Source organism: Danio rerio, chromosome 9, assembly GCF_049306965.1.
Source record: "Danio rerio strain Tuebingen ecotype United States chromosome 9, GRCz12tu, whole genome shotgun sequence".
Taxonomy (NCBI): domain Eukaryota; kingdom Metazoa; phylum Chordata; class Actinopteri; order Cypriniformes; family Danionidae; genus Danio; species Danio rerio.
This window is the reverse complement of record NC_133184.1, coordinates 45,795,001-45,810,332: the sequence shown is the minus strand read 5'-3', so window position 1 is coordinate 45,810,332 and position 15,332 is coordinate 45,795,001. Positions and strand designations below refer to the sequence as shown.

Sequence of the window (15,332 nt, the reverse complement as noted above, 5' to 3'; positions counted from 1 at the left end):
ATTAAGCTCTACAAATACCTCAGATGTAGTAGCCTCGAAGCAGTGAACAAGAGAATAAGATTTACTTGCGCAGTTCTGACCTCACTCCCATCTGGGTCACAGTACCAATGTAATCTCTCTGGTTTTACTGACCCATCCTGAGAGGATTTGAATAGATGATTGGGGAATTATGTTTAAAGTTCTATCTAGCTGTCCTTCTGAACACTGACCAATCCAAACCCACCCACTCCTCGCCCCCCCACCCATCTGCTTTGTCTTCCAGTTGTTACTCTTATTGCCCATTAATTAATTAATAAAATATCTCAGATAAACCAGCTTCTAACCAGTGATCAAGGGAATGAGATTTACTTGATTTCTAATTAGCTGCCCTCTGGTACACCAAAACTTCAGTCCCACATGGGTCACGGCACCAATATAAACCATCAAGTACTACTTATCTTGGCTTAAGCACTTTTTTCAAAAGGCATTTAGGGGATTGAAATTTAGTTCCACAATTCTTACTAGATACCCTATGTTACACTACATCCGGGTCAAAGCACCAATGTAAACCCTTAGAATTGACCTCAATTCATTCTGAAACTGATTCAAACCAACATTAAAACTATTATGTGATTGGTCATGGTATTGGCATATGATCCAAGTTTGTCATTACGCTCTCCTAACACCAGTCTTTCAAGCTCAGATATGGCACTTACACATTTTGTCACGGCACTAATGTAAATCCTCCGGTTCTACTCAACTCAGCTCGAAGCACTTTTCAAAAGGCATTTAGGGGACCACAACTCTTACAAGATACACTCTGTTACACTCTAACTGGGTAAAAGCACCAATGTAAATATGATTGATTATGGTATTGGTACATGATCTAAGTTTGTCATCACGGTCTCTTACCCTTTAGTCTTTCAAGGACCTTCAAGGGAAGAGCAGATATATATATTGTAGGTGAGCTCAGACATGGCACTTAGACAGACTCCACAATGCACAACATGGGCCAACAAGCTCCGCCACCTTTCCAAAACACAGCACTACATTTGCAAACTAGCATTAATGATGTAATTAATCCAAGGTTGATCCAATATGGCGGCGCGTCCAGACACAGCAGCTTCGCGTGGGCCACAAAATAATGCTTTTTCACCACAAATTCACAAGGAAATCAACAAGGTACACATCTACGATCATTAAAACCTTTTGAAAATCGGCCGCGCTTACATACACAAACTCTCACCAGCGATGGCTGAAAAGCTACGAGGCCTTTGTTTACTGCTGGAGCCAAACTTCAAGACCACAGTCTCTCCATCAGATACTACTCGAACAAGGCAACGTTGAAGTTGGTGTGAAAGAGCACGCAAGCACTGTAAGTGCAGAGGCATACAAGCCAGGCCAAAGGCTGATTTATACTTCTGCGTCAAGCGCATACATATGCTACGGTGTGGCCTACGATGAGTGTGGGCGGGACTAAGAGCCGTGCGCGCCCAATGGAGTGATTGATTGCAAGTGTGGAGTCCCGTGAAGGAGCTCCAGATGGAAAGTTTTGTTTTCTGTTTACCTCATGGTTAAAGTTGTTGCACGTCCACTGGTTCCTGCCTCAAAATGAGCAAGTTTAAACCACTTGTACATTAAGGAAGCGTTCGAAAAAAACAAAACACCAGCAAAGAAACTTGAAACAGAGGAACATAAACACCTACTGCTAGCTAGCATTTCAGAAGTATATTTCAAAGCAACAGAAACGGCACGCAGAAGTATGAATACACACCTACGCGCGTTGCATGCACCATGGGTCACGCTGATCACTTGACGCAGAAGTATAAACCAGGCTTAAGGGCTAACCCCACGAGACCTGCCCCTCCAACACTCATGCTCTCAAATGTACACTCACAGGAAAACAAACAACTCAACAGATCTACACAGCATGAGGCACAGATACAACATTGTCTGGTAAGACCTAAGGGGGAGGCTTACGTGTTTACATAAACACTTACTTGGATAGTTATGGTTTTGGTAAATGATCTAAGTTTGTCATTACGCTCTCCTTACCCTTCATCCTTTCAAGGACTGTCGAGGGAATAGCAGATATATATTGTAGGTGAACTCAGACATGGCACTTACACAGACTCCACAAAACACAACATGGGCCAACAAGCTCCTCCGTTACCTTCCTAAAACAAAGCGCAAGGTGTCCGCCACATCTGCTTTGTCTTCCATTTGTTACTCTTATTGCCCATTAATTAAGCTCTAAAAATACCTCAAATGTAGCAGCCTCCCCGTTTGACAGATAATCACACTTGTTTATGGCCATCGACTCCATCGGCGGCCATTAATAACGGCGCAGCCATACACAGGCCTCCATTAATTACTGTGTAAAACATGAGCTGGATCAGATGGCCCTGATTACAGGAGGAGACAGAGGGAGAGACGTCCAGAGGGGCCCACCAAACACCTGGAACATTCACTCATACTCACGGAGCCGTCTATCTGCACTTTATCAACCATCTAGGTCTCGTTCTGTCTGTATCATTCGTCCTCCCCCATGCCGTCCCGCCTGGCTCTTCCTCTTGTTCGCCAGCAGCGACAACCTGCTATCGACTCCAACAAACTATCTGTAAGAGGCTCTTTATCATCCTGGCCTCCCGCGTGGAGTCATGCTGTAAACCTAGAGAGAGTCACACCACCTGGGCTCTCAGATGCTGATTAACTTGAGCATGAAGAGCGGAGTGACGTGGGCGAATCACAGCTGTGAAGTCCACCAGTTTCAGACTGAGTCAGCACTTTTGTATTTAGACAAAGTTTATAATGCACAATGTGGAAGATCAAAGAAGATGTCAGAACATCTGGCTTTTCATTCATATGCTGAACTGTTGGGGGAGATTTCCTAAAAAGTGATTTTCTATACATGACCAAACCCCAGAAAAAAAAGTATTTCCGTTTTTATGTAAAAAAAATAAAATAAAAAATTTAAAACAACTACAACAAAATCAATGGTTTAAGCTTGTTTTAACAACAGTAGTAGCCCTAAATAAATAAATATGTTGCAAATGGCATGTTTCAGAATTTTTGTAACCTGGCAGGCAATTTTCTGTCAGCTTTTATTATTACACTTTTTATTACTTTGTCTTTATTTTTTTATTTTTTTTATTATACTGCAGTGATGACGTTGTTATAGACAACAACTGGCTTTAAAATTACAACCAGTATAATTAATAAAAACACATAGTAAAATTTTATACTACTTAAAAATATTAGTATAAAAATTGTATTTTCATTAACAAAAACTATTTTATACTATTATATAGTAATACTGTCAAAACTAATTTTCTTAGATATTTTATATAAATATCTATATATTTTTTAAATACATTACTAAAAACTTAAAGGTATATAGTCTTAGTTTTGCTTTACTGTAATGACCCTCACCAAAAAATCCTGACAAAACAATTAAAAGGTAGATTTAAGTTAAACTTCAACTAAATAAAAATGATAATAAATAAATATGGGAAATTATTCTATTTAAATCTAAAAAAAGTAATTAAAATGTTTTTTTAATAATATTTCATAGTTAATCTATTCATAATATATTATTTTAAATTCATGATTTCAGATTTAATTAACTACTGTTTGTTATCCAAGAAGTGCATTATAGAGAAACGCTGCCTGAAAATCAATAATTTATTCTTAGGAGTTAAACAATGATGTGACATAAATGTCTATTAAAAGCAGCATTCTCTTCAATACAGGTAATAAACATGAACGGAGTATCTCACCTTCATGAAGGCCTGGTGAAACACGCAGGTGAGCTGCTCATGCTTGGCCTTTACTCTGCCTGCTGTTACGTTAGATGTTCCGTTTCCACTGAAATAAAATCGAGAAGGGAAGCCTTCTTTGTGGTGAACATCAGCTGTAAGGTTGTACTTCAGCTCTGCAAAGAAAGAATACAATATTACAATTAGACAACATTAACAATTCAATTTAACAATTCAATTCCTTTAGAACATAATATCACACACTCCACTCTCAGCTTATTTGTTTATCAGGGGTCAATAGTGGTTTCATTTATAAACCAAATTACTAATTTAAAAGTACATTGAGATTTTGGAGCACAATATACTGCCTTATTTTTCAGCGACACCCATGCATATTTCAACAAGAGAATGCAAAACCACATTCTGCACACATTACAAAGTCCTGGCAGAGGAGGAAGAGGATACAGGTACTTGACTGGCCTGCCTGCAGTCCCGACCATTTTGAACCGCAAAATGCGACCCAATTCTTTTGCCCAAATTAAGACTTGTTTGTAAGAAAAATGGGACAAAATTACACCTGAAACTCTTCATCACTTGGTTTCTTCAGTCCCTTAGTGTCTTTTTAGTGTTGTGAAAAAAATGGCAACATTAAAAAGTTGTGAATGCTTTACTGCTCCAACTTATTTTGAAATGTGTTGCAAGAACCAAAATTGAAATATGTGCGTTTATGTTGGTGGAAAAAAAAACACAAGCAATAAAAAATGATAATGAACACATTAAATAATGTTTGTTGAACTGTCTGCAATGAAATACAAGTCAAAGTAAGTGTAGAAATCAGTTCTTTCTTTCTTTTTAATTTGCGTTTTCCACACTGGTCTCAACTTTTTCTGATTTGGGATTGTACATAATAATCTATAATATTATTGATATATATATATATATATATATATATATATATATATATATATATATATATATATATATATATATATATATATATATATATATATATAATAAAATAATATAATTTAAATTTAAACTACATAAATAACAGTTAATGCTTAATATTTTTGTGTAAACCATTATTAGTTGGGGTTCTTTGATGATTAGTATATTAGTTCTTTACTAGTTTTGTTTAAAAACACCTGTACAATTATATATGTTTTATTGATACGTTTGATTTAACAACTCTGTACTAAATAAAAAAAATAGCACAGTATTTAAATGAATTAATGAAATATGTAACTGTTTTTATTTAATATATTACTGAGCCAAATACTGAGACAAATTTCCTTAATCACAGCATATATTTAAACATCATAATTAGGGATGCTCATTTCGGTTAATTTTGACAACCTACAACAACTGCTCATTAACCAAATATTAACGGTTAACTGGTCAGATTCATATAAAATTATGATTTAATTTTAAAAAATTATGTGTCTATTTTGTTTCTAACACATTACATATTGCATTATAAAATATTGCTGTTTCCAACAGCATAGAAAAAAGAACAAACTAAATAAAAAGATAAAAATAAATAGTCCTGCTCTAGATATTTTTTACTTAAATTATACATTTGTATTAAAAAACGAAAACACTGACTGAATCCTTTTTAAGAACCAGCGTTTTAATTCCCCATAATATGTTTTTTTTTCTTCCGTCAAATACAAATTGCAAGCTACCTTAAATCAATCTTTCCACAAAATACAGGCCCTTGCATTTAAATAATGATCCGCTCTAATTCTTATATCGCAGCTCTGATCACACTGAATAAAAGAACTGCAGTGTCACTAGGAAACGACTGAATCTGTCTCTGCTTTCATTTGATTTAAAAATGAAAAAGATGTGACTTATGTTTCCGCTCAGGGTTGTCTTTTTTTTAACTGCAAGAATGCAGTGCGCAACGCCAAAAACGTAAAGCGTGCAGGTTGCATAAGCAGGGTGCAAACATTTGTGGCCATTAGTAAACGCAAAAAAAGCACATTTGCTGTAAACGGCTCCTAATGCAACCAAACTTTAAAAATACATGAAATAATATTTTTAAGCGTTTAACTGATACCATTAATCAGTAAAAAAATAAAAACACCCTTTCGGTAAACGATTAATCGCTTTTTTTTTTTTTTGCTGCAAACCCAATTACAAAAACAATAGCATAAAAGGTTTTATATTAAATAACACCTATTTTAGATAACGCAGTTATTACAATATTTTTGGTAACACTTAATTTTGATGGTCCAGTTGAGTATTAGTAGATGGTCTGCCTAATATCTGTTAATACTGCTCCTTCAACAGACATTTAACTGACTATGAGAAACTTTGCAAGTACATGTCAACTTACACTAACCTCAACCCCAACCAAACAGTCTACTTATAATCTAATGACAATTAGTTGGCATGTAGATGCAATTTAAGTTAAATTCAACAAATGGACCATCAAAATAAAGTGTGACCATATTTTCAATAAAAAAAAAAAAAAATTAAAAAAAAAAATAAATAATAATAATAATAATAATAATAATAATAATTTCATTTGATAATCAAAGTCTATTAGTGACAAAAAAATAATAAGGTAGAAAAACAATTGAATACAAAACAGATTAGATTTGACTGTCGATTCTGAGTGTTTAAGCCACAGTCAAAGCAGTTATGAAGATCCTCTACAAATCTAAACAATGTATCTTGACTTGTCATTGCACCTAACAATTTCTTCTCCAAATTAACTTGTATGAGACACATCCCACTCTTCATTAAATAACACTCCAGTCCTGTTGAAATCAGCCAACTGTGATACAAACGGTTGAGCGAAACCTCTGCTCTACTTCATATCAGTAGGAAGATTATTAGTATTTGTCATCAAGCAAGGCTCCGTTGTTTACTGTGTAGTCACCGAGTCTGGATCTATCAGTAAAGGCAGCCTTGACATACACCCTCTAACAGGCAGTCCTCTAACTGCCACAACAAAAGAGGGGATGGAGAGCGGAGATAAAAAGCTGGGAAAAAAGTCTGAAACACAGCGGACTGCCACATGCTGATAAGACAAGCAACACACGGCCCATCGCAAAACAAAGAGCCAAAAACCTTCATCCTTGAACACAGCGTCCTCGAATTTAAGAGCACATGTCGAGAGCTCAAAATATCAGAAGCCATTTACATAGCTAAAAAAAAAAAAAGTCCACAGGAAGGTAGTTGCATAAAAAAGAAAAAAGCTTGCAACAGACTAGGGATTTTTATTGCACAAATCTCACTACATGTGGATTTGGAGGGAATTTGAAAGAGATGTTTCAGATAAAAATGACAATTCAGTCATTGTGTTCTCACTCTGATTTTGTTTAATGCTGTATGCCCTTTGCTACAGCTTAGTTTTTAACATATAGTGCTCTTTTTAACTATACACTCAAATGCAAATGAGGAAGAGTGCTTGTGTTTTTGTTAGTCACGAAATTGGAGTTTTTTTTGTCATGAGATTGATGTAAACACAGCTTTCTGTAAACACTCCTGTAATTCACTTAAACATATGATGTGCAGTATATATAGTAGAAAATGAATATCAACCAACATTTATTAAAAAAAATAAATAAATAATTATATATATATATATATATATATATATATATATATATACACACACACACACACACACACACACACACACACACACACACACACACACACACACACACACACACACACACACACACACACACACACACACACATATATATATATGCAAAAAGACTAAAGAATGTGCTATATATTTAAAGTGTTTACAGGATATGCAATACAGCTAGGTGAAGTGCAAACCAAATTTTGTTGTATTTTTTAAAGAGCCCCTATTATGAGTTTTTGAAAATTACTTTACATGCAGTAACACAGCACTAAGTGAATTAAAACATCCAGCTGAGGTTTAAATCTAAAAGTGCAACATGTTTAAAACTATTGATTCTTTAGCAAAATAGTTGACTTAGTTGATCTTTTAATTAATCGCGTCGACATCGATACAGTACATCACCAAATATGTACTTCCAGTTCCAGTAAAATGTGAGGTGCGGGGATCACGGGACTGACCAAAACGCAAAGATGACGATCGCTGATCCCTCTGCTGTGGGGAATAAAGGGTTAAAGTTCATTTTCACAACAATACCACAGTATAGTCAGCCTAGTGCTTTGTTTGCTCCTGTCATTTTTCTGACGATTGATACAATAGCCTACAATGCAGCGAGGGATTCGCCGGCCGAATTCCCTTTGACAGGGACTTTGTCAGTAACTGTTACAGTTCAAATGGACCAGTTTCTTCATCCTCCAGATCATAACATGTAAGTGTAATTAAAATTGTTGTCTTATTTTGTGTAGTTTGCAAAATATGTGTTTAATAGTGTGTTATAAGTTGTAATGGCCCCGCGTGACTTGCAATCATCTATGAATCATAGATCAGTGCTTGTACTGTATCTCTCAGGTTAAATCTGTATTGGGCTGTTCACATATTGCGTCCACAACCATGTTAAAAACGTGACGCGTGCTTCTTCCTTTACAGATTTAAATGCATTTCTGAACTGGCGATCCTTTACTGTTTGTTGCTATGGCCACCATCAGCTGTTCCTCACACATGCAGCGCGGTCAATTTCATAACAGCTCAACTTTTGCCATTGTGATGATCAATACTGAATGTGTGTCGCTGTTATTATTTGGGGTTAGGTTTAAGAGTAGAGTAATGTGCTGGTCTGCTTTCATATCTTCTCTGGCTGCTAATTCATAGAAGTGGTGAACTTTTCTCTCTGTCTCGTGCTGAACGCAGTCGACCAATCGCAATAGACTGAGTCATCGGAGATGACGGCAGATTAGCTTTGCGCTTAAAGAGGGGTTTGAGAACAAAAGGGAGTCGCTAGGATAATTAGGTAAAAAATAAATGCACATTATAAGACAATGAAAGTGTTTTGTTGTTGGAAACACTTAAAACCCAAAATATGACCTTTAATAATGCAAAATAGGGGTCCTTTAAACCTTTTCAGACTTTATTAATGATTAATTTTAGGTTTGAATGTTATCTATAAGGAATTAGACACAAGCTAAATATGACTGTAAAGCTTAGAATGTAATCTGCTTTTAAACACCAAGCTAAGAATCCACTCAAGAGAAAATAGCCATGCATTTTGAAAATCGCTGACGTGCGAATAGTTTCATAAACACACAGTAATGCAAACAAAACTTGCATGCATTACACTTGACATTACTTTTTTGTTTCTTTATCTTAATGGTGGTTGTAATTCACTAACATTATAAAGTCAAGCACAAGCAAATTATTTTACAATTCTAGCTCCCAGTTAAAACTCAGAACAACATTTTGAAAGCTGGACTCGATAACTTACAGACAAAAAAACTCGATTGACCTCTGATAGGAGTGTAAATGCATTTTATTTGTGTCATTTCTAATAATATTGATTTCTCAAAGCAAATTGTTTTTCCTAGCCTAGCCTAATTAATTGGATAGATGGATGGATGGATGGATGGATGGATGGATGGATGGATGGATGGATAGTCTACCTAAACAGTTTTACTAACAGTTTTTACGACTACATGCTAAGTTTCATGAATGCGCAGTTGTGCACAATCCGGATTTTTGATCAATTATACATTAGACTTCACATTACTTTATGATGATGGCTTTGGCTGTAATTCTCTGCTATGAAAGTCCAGCAAAAGCTGAACATTTTTTTACAACTCCCTTTTGTAAAGCTTTAAAAAAAAAAAAAAAAGAAAGGCATACAGCAATTGAACAGCAATAGGGTGAACTATCATTTTATGTCTCAAATTACATTTCTAAAGCAATCAAATGAAGAAAAACACTACTATCTGTATAGGATATGAGTGTCTTACCTATGTTTCCGGGGATTTGTTTTCCTCTGACCCTAAAGCACACCCTGACTTTGATGCAGACAGCAGGCTGGCCGTTTTCAGTGCACTGGGCTACAGAACGATTCAAGCTCTCAGGCAACAACATAACAGCATCCACCTTCACCACTGGACGAGTCCTGAAACAAACAGAATGACAGGAATAAGTGTCAGATGAACAAATGAACGCACAAACTGCATATATATTGTGTATGCCAGGGCTAGTTGTAACACAGAGAATTTGTCAAACAACAAATATAGTCAACGTTTTTTCGAATCTGAAACAAGCTGCCACCTAAATATTTAAGCAACAAATAAAACTGTTAATAATCAACCTAAAGATTCAAAAAAGTTGGCACACATTTTGATTCACGGATAAATGGGAATTGTATAGTATGTGATGGTCAGAAATTAACTTGTCTATTAAGGTGCAATATTTTCTAAGTGAAAATCTAAAAATATAGTCTTACATTGTACTGTAATCCATAAACTGCACAATTATTCTCTCCATAATTTCAAAACATAATTTTTCTCTTTTAATTACAACCAAAATGCGGTAAACATTATTGTGCAGAGATATTTTTGTCTCCTTATATTGAATTCGTAGGGCATTTTTGCGACAAGCCCTTGGTAATTTAATGTATGAATCAATTAATTAATTGATGTTCATTCATTTTACAGTTAAATAAATGTTGTTTATTATTTATATTTTATGCCTCATGTTAGTGTATTTATATATTATTTCTGAATTAAATAAAAAAACATTTTTACACAGACACATTATTTATAAAATTATACATTTCAAGAAAGATGGCAAAAACGAGTAAGTTTTTTAAGCAAGACCATAAAAAATGCCTATACTAACATTAATAAAGGATTCTCCTTTTATTTAAAAATATTTGTTAAAGTAAAAAAAGCCACAACAAGCCCAAAATCTCCACTATAAAGTTATAAAGCTGAGATATAATATGCAGAATTATTCTGTTTTCCATTCTGATTTTTAAGATAATTTTCCGAATGCTATAATATTCTAACTAACTAAAAACGTAATGAAAGCATAAATGCAAATGAGCTAAAATGCATAAGAAACTGAGAAAAGCATTGCAAAGCAATTTAATTTAGTCATGCATGCCAAATCTTAAGATCTGATGTTTTCTAAAAGCCAGAAGCATGTGTTTGAAAAATGCATGTGCTGCTTTTTACCTGAACACCACAGCTGAGTCTGACAGGAAAGCTCCCACTGCAACATCTGGGTGAGAACATAAAATACCCATAAAACACCCTGACCTGGTTATTCCTTAACACATTCTCTCACAATTTACTGCTTCACTGACATTCTTTTAAAAATTAAACACCAATGTCTATAAGCAAGGTCTCAGTCACTGAAACCAATCGTCATTTAACCTAAATTTAAAATGTGTGCTTGTAGTTGTGTAAAATAATGCTTGTTTTCGATATATAAAAGTTATTTGTTTTGTAAAGCAGCTTTTAATTGTTAGCTCAGATTTAAGCTAATTAATTTGAATGTGATACACATGGCACGAAACACAGAATATAGACTCAAGCAACTTTGTAGAGGTAGAATATAATATAATAAAGTTAGCCACAGACCTGAATATGCTTGAAAACAGTGGTCGGTGCGTGGTTATTGCGAACTTCACAGTTAACTTAACATGTTAACACGTTCGCACCAAATCATGGAAATGAATCGTTTATCTGACACACATAGGCCTACTGTAAGTGACGAGCAGTAATTCTAATTTCTAATTTAAATATGTCATTCCAAATCATATTAAAATACAAGTTTAGGTTTATTTTTCAAACATATACAAATATGTCATATGTACTGTACATGCAACGTATTTCAAAATGTATAAAACAATTGTTTGTGTGCATGTGCGTGTGTGTGTGTGTGTGTATGTATATATATATATATATATATATATATATATATATATATATATATATATATATATATATATATATATATATATATATATATATATATATATATATATATATATATATATATATATATATATAGACAGTTAAAATCAGAATTTTTTAGCCCTCTGAATTATTAGCCCGGTTTATTTTTTCCCCCAATTTATGTTTAACAGAGAGATTTTTTCAACAATAAAATTAATAATTTTGTCTTTAAAATGTTTTTAAAAAACTAAAACTGCTTTCACGCTAGCAAACATAAAACAAATTAGACTTTCTCCAGAGGAAAAAATATTATCAGACACACTGTGAAAATGTACTTGCTCTGTTAAACATCATTTGGGAAATATTAAAAAAAAATAAATAAATAAGGGGGGCTAATAATTCTGATCTCAACTGTATATATATCTGCTATTTTGTAATTGTATGTATATGATGAGTAGACTACTATAAATTAATACTTTACAAGTACTGCAGTTTTCTTTTTCTTTTTTAAGAAGTGTCATTTTTAATTCATTTTAAGAGCACATTTTAATTTAAACTGTGAAGTTGTTCTTTTTTGTCTGCAACACAGTTAATGTTGAACTATTTATAATGTTTAAAGCAGCTGACAATAATACATATTCTTAATAAAAGAAATTAATCTGCTTAGTTTTTTTTTTTTAACTGTGCAGTGCTGTAGCTGCTTAATTCGGCCCGCTACGCTACTGTACTTCAAAACAAGTCATAATGGTGGTACTTGGAGAGACAATTTATTTCTGAGGTGGTACTTGGTGAAAAAAGGAACCACTGCACTAGTCTATTAACACTGACGGCATGTTGTTTCTTTAAACAAGACTGGCTAGAAACCATACAAAAAAGTAAGAAAATAATTTTTGGCAGTATAGTCTTAGAACTTCTATACATCAACTGCATCTAACTTATATAGAGAAATCCAAGGGATATTAAGCATTTTAAAAATCAATAGTCAAATATCTTCAGGCAAACTTCAGAAGGTTGTGTTCTGTACAAAATGTTGATGGTAATCTTTAATTATGAAGAAAATTTGCATACTCTTTACAGTAAACATACAGTAGTGCTAAGCTTTTTTAAAACAGCTTGCAGTCATTTGCATATTGTCTGCCTTTAAAAAAAAGTTTATTATTTCGAGACAGGAAATAGAGTCTGAGAATGAGAAGTTCAGACACATCTGACTTGATCTTGACCTTTTAAAAAAAAAAAATTAAAAATCATAAGACAGAGTTATTTGTGCATGTTCAGTTCTCATATCTGAATTCACTCACCAATATTCAGGATTGAAAACTGGAAAAATTAAAAAAAATGTATAGATGCTTAAGTAATGTAAAAAAAAATATTGCACCGCACTAAATATTTTATTATTTCATAAACAAATATGTGACATTTGTTCTGGAGCAACACAGAAAAGTAATAGGTCAAAAGACACACATCTTCTGAGCATATGTTTTGAATTTGATGAATAGTTTTGACTAATATTATGCAAAATTAAATTTCTGGAATTATTTTTCTGAGACAATGTCTTGTGATGTGTGGGTGAGTATATAGTGAGTTTCATTTTTGTGTGAACAATCAGTGTGAAAAAAAAGTTTCATTTATCAAGTTTCGTTTTTGTGTGAACCACCACTATGATCAGACTCGTAGCCAGGGGAGGTTCGGGTGGTTCGAAAGACTCACCCGTCTACTGACAAAGGTTCCAGTTTTTCTCCCATACATTAGCTCATTTGCCTTATTTTGACAGTTATGCCATCATAAAGTCTCAAAATAACCCATGAAAAGTGTTAAAGTAGGACCTGCAAGTAAAGTCAACTTTCACTGTATTGTTGTTAAATAGAGAAAACATTTTATTCTAAATCTTGGACCCTATTCTTATTCTAAAAAATTCCTTATAAAATGTTGTGAAGCACTGAAAAGCGGCCCGTACTAAAGTTACTTATAATATTTACAAGGCTATTGCTGTTATTCATGAATTATCAAATTCTTTTTACAAGAAAGGCTAGAAAAATCATAAAGCTCTAAATTGACATTATCAGGGGTTGACATTAACTTTTTTGATCACCAGCAACAATTTTGTTGTCGGGAAAATATATTTTATATTAATATAAGTTTGACTTTGGCATGCTTAAATTACTTGGTTTAAATTGATTGTGTTATGTCTACATTTACCTTCTCTGGCTATTACTAATGACAGAACTAATTATTTCCTTGACACAAATTTTAAGCAATGTGTCAAAACAAGCAAATTGTAGCAATATATACTGTATACACTTTTTATTGAACAAAAATGTTCTTAAAAATGTACATTAAACTATTACATATTATATTACATTAAATTACATTACATTATATTATATTATACTATACTATATTATATTATATTATATTATGTTATGTTATGTTATGTTATGTTATGTTATATTATATTATATTATATTATATTATATTATATTATATTATATTATATTATATTATATCGTTACAGTTATATTATTGCGTACAATTTACATATTAGAGTTGCGTTTCCAGGCACGGTTGCTTTGCACAAGAAAACGAGCGTATGCAAGCTTTTAGAACACTCGGCCACATCACATCAGCTGTGCAATGCTAAACAATAAAGTCCTCGTCAGTAAGCGAGGACGCTTGTGTCTCACCATGCGCTTGATCCCCTCATTCGTTATTCACCTGCTTTCTTTTGCTAGCACAAACAGTTCTTGTTGCTGCTTCTCGATTGTAACCACATTTCCATGCCTAATGACAAACGGTCATAAACTAACATTCTAATCTTTAGAGACGAGAAAGCACTGGCAATTTAAAAAATAATTTTCAACCAGTCACAGTGGTTAGTGGGAGTGGCTTTCTAAACTGCCACAGCTGAAATCTACCCCCATTTGGCAGGTCAGCGGGTGTTAATGTCAAGCACTGTTCCTTATGACAGGGGAAAGTTAAAAGTTAAATGTGCTGGCCAGTTTGTTATTTGCTTAATAACTGACAATAGGCTCCAGTTTTGAAAATTTACAGATTCCTATTTTTCCCCAGTGGTATATGTGGGATGTTTTTTTTTTAAGTTGTTCACATTTTAAGACTTTTTATTTTAAAAAAACAAACGTTACCCACATACTGTTTGCTATGGAATGCAAAAACTTTGAAGCTCAATATCTCAAAAATCATTAAGAACGCAGATAGAACCTTATAATTCTAAGGTGACGATAAGTAGCCTGTTTTTCATTTTTCTTTATTCCAATTCTTTAGAATATGTTTTTGGTACATCAAAAAGTGTGACCATCTGACAAACGAATCCAGCAACAACTAAAAAGTGCTTAAAATGTCACTAAAATGCAGCATTTAAACCTCATAATTAAATAGAAAATGAGTCAAATAACTGCAACGGACCTGATGATGCCTTTCTTTTTTATTCCTTGATCAAAAACTGCACAGTTTAATATCTCTTGCAACATTTCAAAAGTCTTTCTGATTAACGCAATGTTTGCATAATAATGACTAATTCCTTTAAAAACAAATCTTAGTAGTTTAAGCTGAACTGATGAACTGATGTTTTCTGTTCTCAGAGGAAACATATCCTATTCATGTTGCTGTGCTAAAAGCGTTACCTGGGTAATTGTTGCTATCAATATCCACTCCTCCAGACACTGATTGACCAAACATCCTGAAGTTGTTTCCCAACAATGAGCCTGTTATTCTCTGCATTGAAGAAGACACAAAGACAGCATTCAGACTCAGAATTTGACA

The 15,332-nt window shown here is 33.7% G+C and overlaps 1 protein-coding gene across 10 annotated transcripts in view; it reads right to left on the bottom strand.

Annotated features, from left to right (window-relative positions):
• itga4 (integrin alpha 4) overlaps nucleotides 1–15,332 on the bottom strand; it is a 107,906-nt gene that overhangs the window by 20,013 nt on the left and 72,561 nt on the right. For all 10 annotated transcript variants that reach the window (XM_073913150.1, XM_073913152.1, XM_073913147.1 and 7 more), the window contains 4 exons: nucleotides 15,194–15,284; nucleotides 10,830–10,875; nucleotides 9,612–9,766; nucleotides 3,759–3,913 (listed from right to left, as the gene is read on the bottom strand). In XM_073913150.1, coding sequence (XP_073769251.1) covers nucleotides 3,759–3,913; nucleotides 9,612–9,766; nucleotides 10,830–10,875; nucleotides 15,194–15,284 — 447 coding nt within the window. The remainder of the gene's footprint in view (nucleotides 1–3,758; nucleotides 3,914–9,611; nucleotides 9,767–10,829; nucleotides 10,876–15,193; nucleotides 15,285–15,332) is intronic.